Here is an 18,316-nt window from a genome sequence, read left to right as displayed (position 1 = left end):
AGTTTACACACTCTTTGGTTTAAAGGTGTATTGTACCATCTCCCAGTCTCCACTGGGAGATGGTGATTTGAGGTTCTAAATTTCATAAAAACCTTTCTGAGCCCAAGTGGCAATATATAAATGTAATTTTCATAATCAAAATTTTTCTTAAAAATCTTGTAAATTAGCCCTTTTGACGAGTCATTAATGTCACTAGACCATTTATGGATATATTGGTCTTGTAACCTTTGTTTTACAATTGTAGAAATTCACTTTACATTTACAATATTTTGTTCATACCAAATATTTAAAAAACCACACATATCTAAAATATTTTTAACACCTACAATCCAAGAGTTTGACATATTTCCCCTTTGATATTGCAAGACCAAAAACTTATATAAAACAGATACAATTTTGCTTTCAGAGTTTGTAAATAACTTTGACCAGTAGGAAATCATTCTGGTATATACATTGATCCATAAAGGGAAACGACCTGTTTCCCCGTAAACCGTATAGGATGGTGTACTACTTTTTACGTTAAAAACATATTTTAAAAATTTTAAATGTACACGTTCAATAACTTCTATATTTTCGTAACCCCAAATTTCGCACCCATACAATAACACTGGGACTACAATTTTATCAAATAAGTCAAACTGACAATCGACAGGTAAATTAAATTGTACATACATATTAGTATCTGTGCAAATATTGTATATATACTGGTATGAATTATAATTTTTAAAACTTTATGTCATTTTGAATTGTTATTTATGTTTTAGACAACCTTGTATTTATGAGTTTGTTATAAAACAATGCTATGTGTCAAAATAAAATTGTATATAAAATGTTATGCAATTTTAAAACATTATTTTATTGTTTTAAATTTTATGTAGTGCTAATAAATTAAATAAATATATTAAAATTGATTCAATGTTTTCTTCTTATGCAAAAATTTTAATTAATTATGAAGACATTCAAGTTCTTTATTCCAAGAGACAAATGTCTCATAGGTTATACATATGAACATATACATATTAAATAAACAGTAAGAAAAACAAAGTGTACATAATCAATTTGGATAATTCACATGGAGAGTTCGTTGCTTGTTTGCATAATATAAATATTTACCTAAATTACACAGTTCTTTAGTATTAGAGGTAGATAATAACTGTATAACTTTATAGACACTTGGTTTTCGGGAGTAGTATTTTTTAATATACTTATCTCTTAAACTACAAAATTTAACAAAAATAACAAACTGTTACATTATTTTTCATTCAAGGAAACACAGGTAAAGTCTACCTGCGCCCCTTTAGAAGGCCCCATAATTGCCCAGTATAATTGAATAATGATAATTGGGCAGTAGGCGTTCGGAGAATCAGCCGTTTTTAATGCATATAGACCTAACAACACACCGCTCATTTGTATAAAATTAAGTGTTATATGAACAATATTTGTTACATTAGATGTTTATTAATGCTAAAATTCCTTAAAATAATTAATATAATTAAGCGTCACGTCGAAACAAAACACAACTAAGAAGTCATAACATATATTTAATGTTATTTATACGTTCAAAAAAATCACTGAAAAATATAAAATGTGGTTAAAAGAAATATATCTATAAGTTGCTACAGAAATGAATACGTAAATGAATACGTAAATCGATTTTTAAAAAAATTACAAATAGTTAATTAGTTGGTTTTTACAAGACGTTGATGTAGAAATGTTAATTATGACCTTTTGTTGTCTAACCACTATTTCCAATCGTTGACACCTCCATATGCGAAAGTTTTAAAGATCACCAATACCTTGCAAGCGTTTTAAAAAATACAACAACCAGTAATTAAACTAAAACTCTGACTTCACACAGAGTTAAAGCGTGATATTCAGGGAAATTGTTATTGTTCAATTGAATACTAACGAATCTTCCCTTTGCAGGTTTATCACACACAATGTGGACAACTTCTGCATTTTCACCTGGACCTGCGTACCTGCCACAGACGACCGGGAATGACCCAATCACATGATCGTCACCCAAATAGACGCTGATATTCCGAAGACGCTGACCTTGAAATAGGAAACTGGTTGTGTGTGTGTGTGTGTGTGTGTGTGTGTGTGTGTGTATATATATATATATATATATATATATATATATATATATATATATATATATATATATATATATCATTTTCATCAAGTAAAGACATATTGATTTTGGTTAATACTTAAATGTCACATGTACTTTTACTATGAAATTATTTAAATTCGTGCGTGCCAAATTTCGTTGACTGTGGGTTTTATTCTTATTCATGGGGATATAATTTCATAGATGCGTCGAATTTTAGTTAAAGTACGTAGGAAAGCTTACTCTTTCTAAATTTGTTTTCGTCAAGGATATTCATTGTGGGAGCGGGCTTCCCACCAATACCGCGAAATTGAGCCATTATGAATTCTAATGATTCCACAGTACTCTTCATTGCAAAAAACACCATCCATGTTTTAGCATTTATTGTCTTTTTCGAACTGTTGCAAAAATTACAAACGCAAACATAACTCGTTCCATTTGCTATAATTGATAAATTTCTTTGTCGCTATTTTTTTTCAATTCTTTATATGATTTTTTTATACTCTATGTTGTCATCCAAAAAAAAACTCTTGAGTCACATCGCTCACCTAAATAAAAACTGTAATGAAATCAGCTTTATTGGAATCAAATCTGGACAATGAAGCAAAAGAGACCCTGTTTAAAAAAATCATTATTTTTCGTAGATATTCGTTTGTTTAACAACGATAACTGTTTTAAACAGGATAGTCATATCGCATATACGAGGGTTGTTCGGAAATTATCGAGACATTTTCTCTTATTCTTTTAGGAAAAAATATAAACCATTAAAATTTCACTAAAACGTAAAGCAGAATAGGGTCTATCATTGTGAAAAGTTTCTTGCCATGGCATGATAAGATCATTCCTGGTAAGTTGGTCAACGTGCCTTTGTCCAGTCACCTGGCGCAACCGCAATCGTATAGCTTTTGTTTGAGCAACTTCCTGGTCTTCAAAGGTCTTCTTCTTAGATTTTCACCTGTCTGATGTATATTCGCTGCGCCCTCTTGACGTCAAAATTCAATGTAAAGTGGTTGTCAGATTTCTGTTGCTTGTTAAATATATTTGTACCATATCCGTATTTCAACTCAAACATTAGTGAAACTTGATGAAAAGTTTGTCCCCAAAAATAGCAAAATGAACATATTCAATTTGATTTCTTTTATTATTAACGGACACTTGATAGTAGATGTTAAAACATTTTTATTTACTTGATGCCTGCGCCGGGTGCCCTGACCACCGACTTGTTTATCTCTCGTCGTAAACAAATTATTAAATATTCTTTTGATATAACTTTGTTCAATCATCTGTTTTTGTGTTTCTTGACTTTCTTCAATGTTTATGCCAATTTTCACCAAAATCCGTTATTTAGAAAGAGAAAAAATCGAGATGTCTCAATAATTTCCGAACAACCCTCGAATAATGATCATTGCAGTTCTTAAGGTGATCCTAAACAGCTGTTCATATACATATTGACCTACATTAAATTTGAACCCATTCAAGGGCTAAAGAATACTTTAGAATACTCCAGAGGCAACATAAATAAACAGTCTTAACCAAAGGGAATCAGCAATATGTCAACAGTTTTGCATATAAGTAACACCATATTTTTTAACATTTGGGCTTTTAGGAACAATTTGAGATTTCTTCCTATGTAAAACTTGATCACTTAATGTGGCCCCACCCTACCCCTGAAAATCATGATTCAGACAAACTTGAATTAACAACTAAATTAACATTAGAAATATGTTTTTATAAATTTACAGTTTTTCTAGGAAAATTGTCTTGGAGATGATTGTTTTAGATTCCCCCCAATGTATTTTATTTAAAACCCAATTCCTATGGAGGCACAACGCTACATACCTTCGGAGGTCATGTTCATGTACTAGCTTGTATCAAGACTATCTGAGGATGCTTCTAAAAAAGTTGCAGCTTTTGTAGGATTTTTTTTTTTTTGAAAAAAGTTTTTGTTAAAGAATTTTCAACATTAATTCCGATGTTTAAATTTGATTAAATATGATTGTTAACCCCCCCCCCCCCCTCATTCGCGATCTTGGTAGTTCTTAAAACGGGTGAAAAATGTATAAAGTTTGGAAACGGACGGAAAAACGCTCGCCGAACAAAAGGTGATCAAAATGTCTTACATGAGCTTTCAGCTCAGGTTAGCTAATAAGTGTTAATGTTTTACCTTCTGCATCGATTCTGTTCACGAGAGTGACATAATGAACATAAAATGTGTTTTCCAAGTCAATGGTCAGCCATGGTGTAATTTCACCCAATGTGTGAGAGCAATTTATCCCATATATAGAATTATATACGTGATCATCCGTGGCATACTGTGGGGAATGACTAGGTGGGTTGTGTTCAGAACTCAATGCAACTGTTTTCAAAGCTGCAACATTTTTAAGGTCCATTTCTGTGAAAGATAAAGTTGTAATCAGTATCAATATTTACCTAAGGTAAATTCACTTGTAAAGGCATCCTAGAAGCAGTAATGCCAATCAGACACAAATTTGAATTATTTACATCCATCAAAAATTCATTTGATAATGTTCAATTTATTTTGATAACTGAATAAGTCAACGAAAGAATGCTTTGTATACATACAATTTTTCGAATTAGTTCTAACTCAAATATGTTCAAAATGCAGAGAAGATTGTATTTTAATCGTTTTATGTCAAACTCAATGTTAATATAAAAAAATTACTTTTTGTTATAAATAGGTAAGAATAAAAAAAATAAAGATTTAGAATTATATGTAAGTGGTTTTAAAATGATTGATTTTGCATAATTTAGCTAAGCTTCAAAGTAAACCTGGATTAGAATCAAAGTACTGAAGTACTGTCGGGAGTTGATTTTATTGATTATTATCAATTTTTAAATTAACGATATGCTATTTTCCCTTGCAAATAGTTTCTAATCTGTATTTGAATTTAGCACATTTCTATAATATGAATTCTCGAACTTTTCCGACAAGAATTTCGAGAACTCCCCGTATGAATCATGTTGTGTAATATTTAAAGATAGAATTAATTCCATCAAACTGTTTACTGTATCAGTAATCGAAATGTTTCTAAAAATTGTACACGTCTGGATCCAAGCAATATTGAACTCCAGTCTCGTTCAACCAGACGCTCGGATGTCTCCGTTAATATCCGACAACCAAGATAGACTCTCTGCTTGTCGGAGATTTATGGAGACAGCAGAGGGTCTGGTTGAACGAAACTATATTTAACTCTGGCGTAGAAATATATGCAACTACAAAAAAACAATTAAATTGTTCGTACTATATACAATCTGACTATTTTCAAGGTATTAATAAATACGTTTCTTTTGAAAAACAATGGTACAGCATACAGTACACCGAATTTATCTATTATTTTCAAGTTTCGGTTTGCCAGAATAACTGCATAGGAGAGTTTATTAAAATCAACTCCCAAAAATGATATTGTCAGACACAAAATAAATCAATTTTTTAGAGACAAAATTACAAACAAAAAATAAAAGCCCTTTTTAAAAAAAAGAAATTTGAAACAGCTGACATTTGGTTGCAAATGTAACTAAAATAATTTTGTCATATAACCTCTTTTGACTCAACCCAAAAATAAAAGTTGATATCAGTTCTTTCTTTTTAAAACACTATTTTAATTATTGTATCTCGTGCCTTTCGCCCTTGTTGTCAGCGGGCGGATTTAATACAAGGCGAATACAAAACAATTTTAAGGAAACTGTTTTATTAAAAGAGAATATTAATTTCCAACTGTGTTTGAGTGAATTCAGGACGAAAGGAAACCATTTACAAGAGATTAAAGGCAAAAATAACACGGAACGAAAATGACCTTTTATACAGTAGTTGGGGATCCAGGGAATCACATTTTTGGTAAAAGAGGATAGAAACGAGCTGTTCTGAACTGTTTTGACCTGGTTCTAAATTCTATTTGCACTGGATGAGTAAAGCTTTTGTTCACGTTTACTATGTGTAGACTTTGCCTTTATCCTATAACTGTTTCGACCATAAATATATTGTTACAATGTGAATAAAAACTCCTTCATAATGGCAGATAGAGCAAATATACAAAGTTCAAAATCCAAAATTACTTCTAGTCCTCAAAATAAAGAAACAAGCAAATCTACTATGCAAATAATTAAACGGCTGAAGTCTGAAATTATTTTACAGAACAGATCTAGAAAACATTGTCAACATGTCCTCTCCAAAACTCTGTAAGTTTTAACAAATGTGATTAATAAAGCTTTGTGAGAAAATAAACACATTTTTTGCAGATAGATAGAGACGATAAAAATGAGACCATAGAGGAGTTAACAAAACGGGTCGAGGGTAACAAAACAAAACACACAGGAGGCATATTTGACCGCTTATCGCAATGAACAAAAGTCGAGGAAAAATTCAATATGATCAACAGCGTTCCCCAAACAAACAGAGAGCGAGTGCGGTGTGGATATTTAAGACAAAGACATAATCTAAAGAGTCCCGACACAAGCAGGAGAGCAGAGGCAGATTTAAGCAAAGTTGAAAATTAAGCAGCGAAAAACAGTGTTATGTACGAAAGCCGAGAAGGATCATTCGAGATTCGAGATTCGAAATACGAGATTCGAAATACGAGATTCGAGATTCAATATCTAAATTAACCAATCAAATCATGGATCTGAAACCTGTATCCTAGCAACATCAAACTGTTCTAAATAAAGATCATTCGTACATGCTCTTTCCTACAAATACATGTCTTAATAGCTCTTATATAGTGGTTATAAAATGGTTAAATTAACATTGATGAATTAACCCCACACAGTATAAACAATTAAATTAGAAATAACACTGTTGGCTTTGCGAATCTAAGTGGTTTTGTTTGCCCTGTATGTATTTCCCCCCGAACAATTTTAACCCGAAGTGTATTCGCCCCAACTGTGTAAAAATCGGCTCGCGAAGAAAGATCTGTTTAATCTAAATGTTTTAGCTATGAAACGAAACTCAATGAAATAATCGACATGTCAAAATATAGGTTATGATAAAGTTTTAAACCATAGAAGGTATAATGATTTACAACCTCAAAGACAAAAATCCAGATAAGAATAGTGAATTGTAGGGTATGGCAATGCCATTGTCGATATGAGAGAGAGAGAGAGAGAGAGAGAGAGAGAAGGAGAGAGAGAGAGAGACAGACAGACAGACAGACAGACAGACAGAGAGTTTTGTAGTGTCAAATTCAGTTTTGATTTAGAATTTGAAATTGATTTGATTTGTTACAAGCATATATAGACAATAATTAAGCCTCTAAAACGAGAAAAGAGAGGAGGTAGCTAGGGTAGGGCAGACCAACTAGCAAGCTTTAATTTTAACGGTGTTAGCGCACCTGTGATTTACATCGACTCTCTCCCTCCCCCCTCTCTCTCTCTCTCTCTCTCTCTCTCTCATCACCTAGCATTTCCTTTTCCGTGAGGGGGTTTGGGGTATTTGTGATGTCTTACATTAGCTAACGAAAATAATAAAAAAAACATGAAATTTTCTTTAAATTGTGTGCGGATGTTGTACGCCAATAATCTGTTTTCAGTATATTCATTTCAAGAGGGGGGGGGGGGGGCTATATAGTCCTAATTAATTTGTCAGTTATTCTGACCCCAGGTTTCCAGGTTTTCCAGGTTTTTTTATTTGGCTCGGCAAATTAATATAAAACTTTCTGTGTAGCTCCATAACGATGTACTGTAGATAAATTATGAGTAGTTTTACTTTTGATAAACAGGTACATATCCGTACTTGATTTTTAATTTGACTCTTATAATCGGATTTTATATTCCAATAATTATAGGGTAGGAAAGAGTAGACGGGACTTTTTTGCGCATATCCTACTGTACCATTCATTCAAAACAGGTATTAGCACTCATCGAGTTCGACTTGCTTTCCTTTTTTTATCTACTGGATTTAAAGCTATTAATTTTTAAAAATATTTTGAATTTATGGCCTGATTATATATAAATTAGAGCTGCGCTGGTGCATATATTTACCCAAATGGACCAAAATATAACCAAATGAATCTAAAAATTTTGACAAAATTAGTTTTAAACGTACGACTCTTTTTCAATTCTAATCGGGTATGTCCTTTAGAAAAATCTTGAACCACACACATTTTAGCAAATAAAACGACAATTGTTTCATTTTTTTATGGGGAGGGAGGTGGTGCCGGTAAAGGACATGTATTGGTTGTGGCAGTTGTGCTATACTCTCATTTGTTATAATAGGTAATACTACATATTGATATAAAATGAAAGTTTCCAATTACACTGTACATAGCTTCTATCACGCATTTTGACCTGTGCGATAGTTTAAAACAATTTTCAAACATTTAATGTAATTCAACCGATCATTTTTGAAATTTAATTTTCTGGATCCCCGCCTGATACGTCCGCCTCCATGGACATTAGAATTACATGTACGTTGACCATATGTACACATTAACTTAATCGGCTATGTTATGGGACGATAACATTTTTTATCAATGTTTTTGCAGGATATGTATAGAATAACAGCCTATTTGTGGGTTTTTGCACTGATTATTTGAGATAATTTGCCGCCATCTTTTATGCATTCCACACACCACTCACAGTTTCTTTATTTGGTGTTCTGTGTGTATGGCGACAAATTGGTAAATTTGCACCACTCACCCCTTGTAGCTTCATCCTGATTACATTTTATCTGGATAAGTGTAATGTAGTAGTATATTAAATACACACATCTTTGTTTGCAGTGCTTATTTACATCTTTAGAGATTTACTTACAAAAAAAGTAAACATTTATATGACTTATATGTAATTATTGTCAATTTTGGTGCGGTGGTTGGGGGGGGGGGGGGGGTAGGAAACTACAGAGAAACTTAACTTGGCTGTGAAACATATGCTTTTATTCTTTCTTGTTGATATATCAATGAATGAATAATAACAAAATATATGTACAACAATTAATTTTGAAATATTCATGCACAATCAAATAAAAGGTTGTACTGTTCTCTGCACAAGAAATCGGCAATGTGAACAAATTGGCACCCTATCATCCCTACCTTTAATTGTAGAGAGTAGGTATCCTTCTATATTGAAAACAATTCCAAAAGTAAGACTCATAATAAGTTGTTTACTGAGGAAAAGGGAAAAAAATTGTATTTATCAATAATTCCGTATGATGTGATAATATCTCAATGATTTGTTTATAATCATAGTACTAGTGTATCACTGTATGCATACATAAAAACGATAAGTAATGCTTATATTTATTAGTGAAACAGGACAGATTATTTATATTTAGATTATTTAGATACATGTACTAATCTTCATGCGGGGATCTAGAAAGGAGGGGGTCAGGGGATCTGGACCCCCTCCTCGGGAAAATTGGAGCTTATTAAATTTACATAGTAAAATTGTTTAAAATTGGCCTAGGATCCCCTACAGAAAAAATTAGCTACGCTTATTAAGTTCTCTACCATAACCGCATTTTTACACAAAAGGGGTGAATAAACCCGGGTTTTAAACTATTACTGGTGGTGAAATACCTTAGGGTTCAAACGCATTAGGTGGAAATGCACCAGGGCAAACAAAATCACTTAGATCCGCGAAGCCCACTGCATTATTACTAGTCTACTTAGATATTCTGTGTAAAAGTAAATACAAATAATTATTTAGTTAGGTAGGGAGAAGTGAACATAGCATTTATTTGTATATAAGAGCATGATGTACGTATGATTTTTATTTAGAACAGTATGATGTCGCTAGGATACATATTTTCAGATCCTTGATTTGATTGGTTAATTTAGATATTGAATCTCGAATTTCGAATCTCGAATCTCGTATTTCGAATCTCGTATTTCGAATCTCGAATGATCCTTCTCGGCTTTCGTAGTTATGCGAAAAAGATCAGTTATCAAACATAATACAAAATAGAAACACTGGCTGTCAGATGATGTCACCAAGCTTAATGCTATTCTTAGTAATAAAACATTTGAAGATAAACAGTTGAAATGAATACGGTGAGCTAAATGAACAGAGGATAAAGTTTGACATCATTCAAAATAGGAACATATAATCCAAAAAATTCTTGAATTTGCCCGACAATGCGCTAGAATTTAATGCCACTTTTCGCTTTCAAACTCTGATTTGTTTGTTTGTGGAAGCTCTAAAGACAGCCAAAGAGATATGGTCCTAAGACGCACGTGTTCACTTAGTTTTGAACTGTTTAAAAGCTTTTTAAACATGCACTTCTTGTTCTCTACCTTAACCTTTCTTATTATATTTCTTCCTAACTTACGACAAACTTTTAAGATTCACACATGAACCGAAGGCTCCATAAAAGGAAAACTAGTCACGTTTATTCATAACGACATTGAAATTACATATATAGTGAGCTGATTGTCATGCTATGGTGAATATCAAACAAAACAGAATGTATAAATGAAGATATATATTTCCTTCAAGATACATATTAACACATATGAAATAATTAAAAAGGAAAAAATATACTAGAAACATGCGTGATTTTAAACTTTTTTATCCAACTCAAGAGGAATAGCAATATTTTTTAAGTAATACATTTCCCCAATAGGTTTAGTATCGAAATCATGTGGAGGGTGGAGGATGATCACACATCTGTTTTACCCTCCTTCTCTTGGTATCAATGCATTAATAGATTCCTAATTATGTTCAGTAAAATATTTATCTTTTGATTCTGTTGTGGATATCTCTGATTGCAGAGTTGGGACAGGGTGCAGAACTGGGCAAAGTTGACATTAAAGATGCTTTAAGGTTACTTTCAATTTATCCAGGGAACTTTGAACTATTAGGTTTTAAATTTCAAGGAAAATATTACCTTGATAAATGTCTGTAAATGGGATGTTCGTTATCCTGTTCTATTTTTGAAAGAATAGACACAAATCAAATGTGTATTAGGATGTCTAGGGAAAAAATATTAGAACTGAAAGGTTTATTAGAAGCCCTCATGGTCAGAAAAAAAGTCAAAGTACATACATTAGAATCATTGGTTGAATAGGTCAATTTCTTTTAATTAGCAAAGCAATCAGAGATGGTCGAGCGTTTAACAGAAGGTTTTATGATGCAATGGTAGGTATTTCAAATCCAGATTTTTATGTTCGACTCAATTCAGCTGTTAAGCAGGATGTGAAAATGTGGCTAAGTTTCTTTGTTGATTTTAATGGAACAGTTCATTTCTCCCAAAGGGAATGGACTAGTTGTAGGGTTCTTCAGTTGTGTTACAGATAGTGCTGGCTCAGCTGGGATGTGGATGTTATTTTGGGGGTAGATGGGTTATTATCAATGGCCTTGTTGTTCGAATAATAAAGCTATTATGAGAGACATAACTTTTTTAAAGCTAGTGCCTATAGTTTTGTCAGTTATGGTGTGGGAGACCATTAAGTGAAAAAAAGGTGCAATTCCATACAGATAAGATAGCTTTAGTTGGAATCCTGAACTTGCAGTCATCAAAGTCACCAAGAATTATGTGTTAGTTAAGACAACTGGTTTTATTTGCTATGAAATATTGTAACGTGCAAGGGGGTCACTGCCTGTGATCCCCGCGGGCCCGTACCCGAGATAGAATCGGATAGCCCTGATTGCTGCCAATATTTACAAGTGCAGACTTTAATCACCGCTCCTGCACATATATAGGGACTCAACGTTACGCAGGTAGGGATGGCCGCACACCTACGCAACTGAACAGGTACCAACGTTAACGCAAGCAGGGATGACCGCACACTTACGCCAACAGCTCAACCTAACGCAAGCAGGGAGTGCCGCACACTTGCGCTAGAAAGGCCAGAACACCAGCAGGGATGACCACACACTAGTGCTCCGCCGCAACCACCACCAATACAAGCAGGGATGACCGCACACTTGTATTAATGCTATACAAAGCAGGGATGATCGCACACATTGTATCTTATGTTAAATCACACGAAGATTAGTAAGAGCAGGGATGTCCGCACACTCAATCTAGCCGTACCTGTTCAAGTTTAACCCCAAACAGTCGTTCTCGTAACGCAATTGACACTGTCCCTATATATGTGCCGGCCTAAAAATAATTCATAGTATCTAAAAATTAGAAATTAAAAATAAACAAATTAATCCGGCCTAACCCAAAACTACATATGTACAACACCTTAGTTACATTAAATATTTATTATTGTATAAAAAATAATTATCACACTAATTGGTTATTATTGGAAACATTAATTAAATCATCAAAAATCAATAAATCAAAGGGGAATAACTCTAACCAAAAAAATACATGAATAAGCTGCCCGCTTCAATATAATATTACATTTAAAGCTATGCATACAGCTGGTCTTGATAACAGTATAGCAAATGCAATTTCTCGTAAGCAGTGGAGGCGTTTTTGGAACCTTGCTCCAGTAGCCAGAAAAGACCCAGATCCATTTCCATCAATGTTTCAGTCAGCTTGATCTTGGAAGTGATTGTTAAATTGTTAAATGCAGCAAAAGCAAATGCAGTCAACTCCGCATCTACATACATCACTGGAATTTCTGCCTTTGAAAAGGTTAGAGTTCTTACCAAGTTGTCAGTTTAACCTGCCCCCCCCCCCCCCCTCTTCTTGATCAGTTGGTAAATTTATAACATACCTGTCCCTAAATGGCTATTTAGATGCCACAGCTAGAGCTTACATATAAGCTGTTAGGTACAAGTGCAAGATTGAGGGTTTTGATCGATAACACACATAGGTTTATTGTAGCAAAACTCCTTCAGGGTTTTAAGCGTCCCTATACTTTAACATTTTTCGCATTTCTAAAAGTTGGGTAACTAATTTTAACAAAAGGTAACAATTTAGAAGTTATATCAGGGATTCAAGATGTCACGATTAAAGATAAAAATTTACAAATAATGTTGCGGCATTTCAAGACTGATCAGTTTAACAAAGGGGTAACAATTGTATTAAATAGTCATGCAAGCATTACATGTCCAGTGCATTGTATGATTGATTATATGCAAATTCGTCCAAAAATATCAGGCCCACTATATTGTCATTTTGACGGCAAACCAATTACTAGGTATCAGTTTTCAGCAGTAATGAGTAAAGCTTTGGCAATGTTGGGTTTTAATAATAAGTTATATACAACCCATTCCTTTAGGATAGGCGCAGCTAATGCTGCAGCAGTGAAAGATTTTTCAGATGAGGAAATTAAGCTTGCAGGGAGATGGAAGCCAAGTGCATTTCAAACTTTTATCAGGTCTCCACTTACATGTTCCAAAAAAATTTTGCAGGGCTAAGATGTTCAGCCTGGATAGTTGGATCCTCCATTGTAAGAAATGCAGGAATTGCAGCTTTAAGCAGGCCAGGGGGACAGAGCTTAGGACTCCAGACAAAAGGGATCGACATTTGGCGGCAGGGCTATGGAGGTGTTATTTGTTGATCTTGCCTGCAAGCTCAGATGGTGAGCCCAGTTTGAGAATCCACCTGATTTTATAGTTATCCATTGTAGTACCAATGACATATAGCAAGTAAAACCCCAAAAGCTGTTAGACAGGGTAAGGTGGGATTTTCGTTTAATTGACTCTATCTTCCCAAACACAAAACTAGTTTGGTCGTTCATGCTGCCCAGGGTAGCATAGCGTTACTCAAAAAACGTTAGGGCGATGGAACAGACACGAAACAGGGTCAACAGGGCAGCAGCCAAAGAAATCCTAGGTTGTGGGGGGAGGCTCCTTAGGCAAACACAGTTTTTAGGAAAACTTAAACAACAGCACAGCTGGGATGGGGTAAATCTGTCAGGTCTGGGGAACGACATTTATCTAAATAACCTACAGGAGGCATTGGAACACTTTGTCAAAAACAAGGAGGAAGTGGTTTTCCCAGGTAATTAAATTCTAGGGTCCTTACAATCATGTCCACAGTGGTGTTGAATTGAAATGAGGTGGCGGTGGGCACCTTTGGTGCCCAAAGGTGCCCATGTGGCGAAATTGTCACCTTCAATTTAACCATCGAACTGTTCTTAGAATGTAGTGAGTTTGTTGTGGTAGATGTTGATGTATATAGATATTTTATGTTGACTAATAAGACATTTGAGTAAAGAAAATCAAAATTATGGAATACAACTATATTATTAAAAATGTGTTGAATTGTGTCCGTAGCACGACTGCGGTCAACACAGCGTGCTACTTTTCCCAGCTGGGAGGGCATAAAATGTTGATGTTGGGGGTATGCAATGTTGTTGGCTAGCCCATTGTTGTACAACCTTTCTTGACCACTGCGGACATTACCTGCCAACGTAATAAATCAGTTCAAAAAAACTTGTGTTGTTGAAAATACACTAATATAAGATCTTTGATAATAGCGCATATTTGAGCTTGTCTCGTAATATGCGCCATTATCAAAGCTCTCCCCCGCAATAATAAATATCGTTCTGTATAAAGTACATTATCCTTAATCGTTTTAGTAAAGAAATAAATAGGTTACCTTTATTAGAATGCGTAGTTACATGGATAAAATCTAAGTATAAAGTTTAATGCATTTGAAAAATATTATAAAAGAAAAGAATTTCTGTTAAAAATATATATCTCGTTTAAAAAAACTGCAGATTCTCAGAGTTTGAGAAGCACGGGCAAGAACTTATAAATTCGATGGAAAATTTACAAAGATCTCTTAATCATTAGCAGCGAATTGAAGAACATCAAAATCCTAGGACAGGTAACAGATGGTCTTAAAGTGCATACATATATATATATATATATATATATATATATATATATATATATATATATATAATAATAAGCACAAACATTGCAATAACTCTCAAATTGACATATACCTGCCCATAGTGAATGATAAAGATATACATAAAGCACAGAGATATTCACCTTTTTGGAGCTCCACCTCCGCCCCGGCCGGGGCTTGAACTCACGACCTCTGGAACCCATTCTCCTAGCAGTGAGCGGCCACCGCGCTAACCACTGGGCCATCTAGGCAAGACAAAAATCTTGCTTTCGATGACGAAGGGAAACTAGCGCGCTGGTCGCTCACTACACGGTCGTTTGAGATACAGGTGGAATGCAGTTAAACGACAATTTGAGAGGATCGGGACGATACACATTGCATAGATATATACAAATAATAAGCACAAACATTGCAATAACTCTCAAATTGACATATACCTGCCCATAGTGAATGATAAAGATATACATAAAGCACAGAGATATTCACTTTTTTGGAGCTCCACCTCCGCCCCGGCCGGGGCTTGAACTCACGACCTCTGGAACCCATTCTCCTAGCAGTGAGCGGCCACCGCGCTAACCACTGGGCCATCTAGGCAAGACAAAAATCTTGCTTTCGATGACGAAGGGAAACTATATATATATATATATATATATATATATATATATATATTGCGATTATAAATAGTCATGTAAGACTGTTATAAAACAAAACTTAATTGGCAATTTTCTTGTGTTTAATCAAATATTTATAGATGACTGAAACTAGTCAGCTTCAAATTGCATCGTTAGTTATGATGCATGACGGATAGATCGAATAAAACCTCTTGTGCATCTAATTTTACAACTACGGCAGTAATTAAACAGACGTCAATAAAAGTAATATGTTTTCTCTTTCTCTCATAGGAGAAATAAAAACCACTTCAACTTCAATTAGTACCAGGACTTCTAATAAGATACAGATTAAAGGGGAAAGAAGTGTTGAATCTTTTGAAGTTTAGGTAGAAAAATTAATAATGAATTTAATGTGGGACCTGATGCATAATATTTTTCAGATCATAAATTTTCGTTTTACTAATGAGAAAACTTTGTCAATATTTCAGATATTTTTTTTTTTGCTTTCTAAGACAATATAAATAATTCTTGAAAAAAATTTAATACATTTTGACAAAATTGACTATATAAGTTGAATTTCGAAATTTTAATTCTTTGATTTTTTTTTCACAAAGCAAAGGTCGAAATTGTTGAAATCTAATAATGAAATTTTTGATCACAAGTCAGGATAATGTATTATATATGAATGTTATAATTTAACAAAGAAATTATAATTAAATGTACATGTACCTATATTCCAAAAATATTTTATAAGATATATATATCTACTAAATTTTGGCCGCAAATAGAATGCACTCATATATAAAATTTAGAAGTAGAAAATATTTCTAAACTCTATCTTACGTCAAACTTTCACAAAGCAAAAACATGTTACTTTTAGTATGTTTGTATTGGTTTAATGTGAAAGATATCATTAGTTTCATATCATTCTCTATAGTATTTGAGATGGGTAATGCGTAAATATATTTTTTTTCAAGAAATTGATTTTAATTATGGACTTAGTAATTTAATAAACCATGACAGACCATTTCGCATGTTGCACATGATTTGCGAACATATTTTTACTGAGGTACAATTGATTAAGTTCGCTTAAACACCTTTTTGGTCCCTTCATAACAGTAACATCTGTTACAATTGATCTAATGATACTTATTAAGTATAATCAACCCACTAAACAGCCTGAGACTGATGACCTCGTGTAAAAATCCAGAAACCATATCACTACCTGCTTACATAAAGGATTTTAATTGTGATACAGAAATTAAATCTTTTGCATTAAATCAAACTAAACAAAGCTAAGGATAAAAAAGAAAAAATACAATACAAATGAGAATTATATAATGCACAAGAAAAATTATAGAATTCAAATAAAATTTATGAAACTGAAAAATAAAGAATGTACAATACAGATAGAAAAGATTGAATATTGCAACGTTTGACATGCCATGAAATTTAGTTTGAATTGAGCAAATGGTTGTAGAAAAGATGAAAATTGTAAATGTGTACGATGGCAAAACGACGACAACAATAGCAACAACAGACAACGGACATGTTTTGTGATGGATAGAGCTCTATTGAGTCTTTAGCTTGTAATATTTGTGTAAATGTAAAATCACTAGTTATTAAATAATTACAGTACAAGAAACGTTTTTCTGTGTGTTTTTTTTCAATTTATTTTGTATGATTTAGATATATAAATATATATATATATATATATATATATATATATATATATATATATATATATATATATATATATATATATATATATATATATATATATATATATATATATATATAAACAACATGTACGAAATTGAATAACATGATTAAAAAAATAATTACAGTATAAATGTAAGTATCCTCAGTTTGTAGGATAGTGTTCCTTACCGTAATATTTCCATGGGTCTGTGCTGCTGTCAGCAAAAGACACGTATATTTTCCCTCCCAGCTGACAAAGGGAATCAAAGTGGTTGTAAAAGAATGAAACGCATTTATTTTTACAAACACATTTCATTGCACATTCTGTAAAACTCAATACCGAATCTGGTATGACGGCAACATCTCTCCTGAAATACAAACTTGTGTGCCTGTTAAAACGTACAGACACTAAAAAACTCGAAAACGACGTTGATACACAGAGAAAACAAATTAGGAAACTCATATCCAAATAAAATAACATAATTATGATTTGATTGCAGTCTGAATTCTATTCTTGAACTTCGAAATGGTGCACGTGTCGCGGCTTATAAGGTAGCCGTGTTCTAATCGATTATGAGGACGTTCCAATCATGATTCTAGTAATTTTATCTTACGCTTGTACCATTCAAAGTAGGATCATTTAAATTATTCTCATAAAAATGTATATAGTATACCCTATCCCGTGGATGTTATATATTCAAAGAAGGGTTTCAACAACATTTTTGTGAATCTATTACAAGTATGAATTCAATGTACATATACAGTGTATACATTGGCAATATGTTTTCATAAAAATGAAATATAATGAATTTTACGATTATAATACTTGGTATCTTCCTTGGAATCAGAGATGTACAGTACCGATCAGACCCAACCTAACAGAAAGTAAACCCCGACTTAACCCCGTAATTACTTTCTGGGTTTACTCCGGGTTTACTAGAGTGGACCGAGAGAAAACCCAAAGTAAACCCAGAGTGAACACAGAGAGTAAGCCCCAATCAGATGTATACCCCTAAAGCAGACGCTACATGTGTATTTTGAATATACAATGAGCAGGAATTTTAAGCAGTAAGATGGTAAGATAAAAGACTGGTCTGATTCACACTTCAGTGCATACAGCTAACCACAAAGCAATTCTGGAGTAAACCCGAAGTAAACCCCGAATGGACCCACATT

The 18,316-nt window shown here is 33.3% G+C and overlaps 1 protein-coding gene across 1 annotated transcript; it reads right to left on the bottom strand.

Moving 5' to 3' along the window:
• Positions 1-1,738: 1,738 nt before the first annotated feature.
• On the bottom strand, positions 1,739-17,603 carry LOC128163350 (fucolectin-like). Its single transcript, XM_052826922.1, has 3 exons — positions 17,330-17,603; positions 4,278-4,505; positions 1,739-2,055 (listed from the first exon to the last, which is right to left on the bottom strand). Exons 1-3 carry the CDS (start codon positions 17,601-17,603, stop codon positions 1,832-1,834), a joined length of 726 nt encoding a protein of 241 aa, XP_052682882.1. The 3' UTR covers positions 1,739-1,831.
• Positions 17,604-18,316: the final 713 nt, after the last annotated feature.

Source organism: Crassostrea angulata, chromosome 9 (assembly GCF_025612915.1).
Source record: "Crassostrea angulata isolate pt1a10 chromosome 9, ASM2561291v2, whole genome shotgun sequence".
NCBI classification, from domain to species: domain Eukaryota; kingdom Metazoa; phylum Mollusca; class Bivalvia; order Ostreida; family Ostreidae; genus Magallana; species Magallana angulata.
The sequence above is the reverse complement of the archived record's forward strand: the minus strand, read 5'-3'. Positions and strand labels throughout refer to the sequence as shown.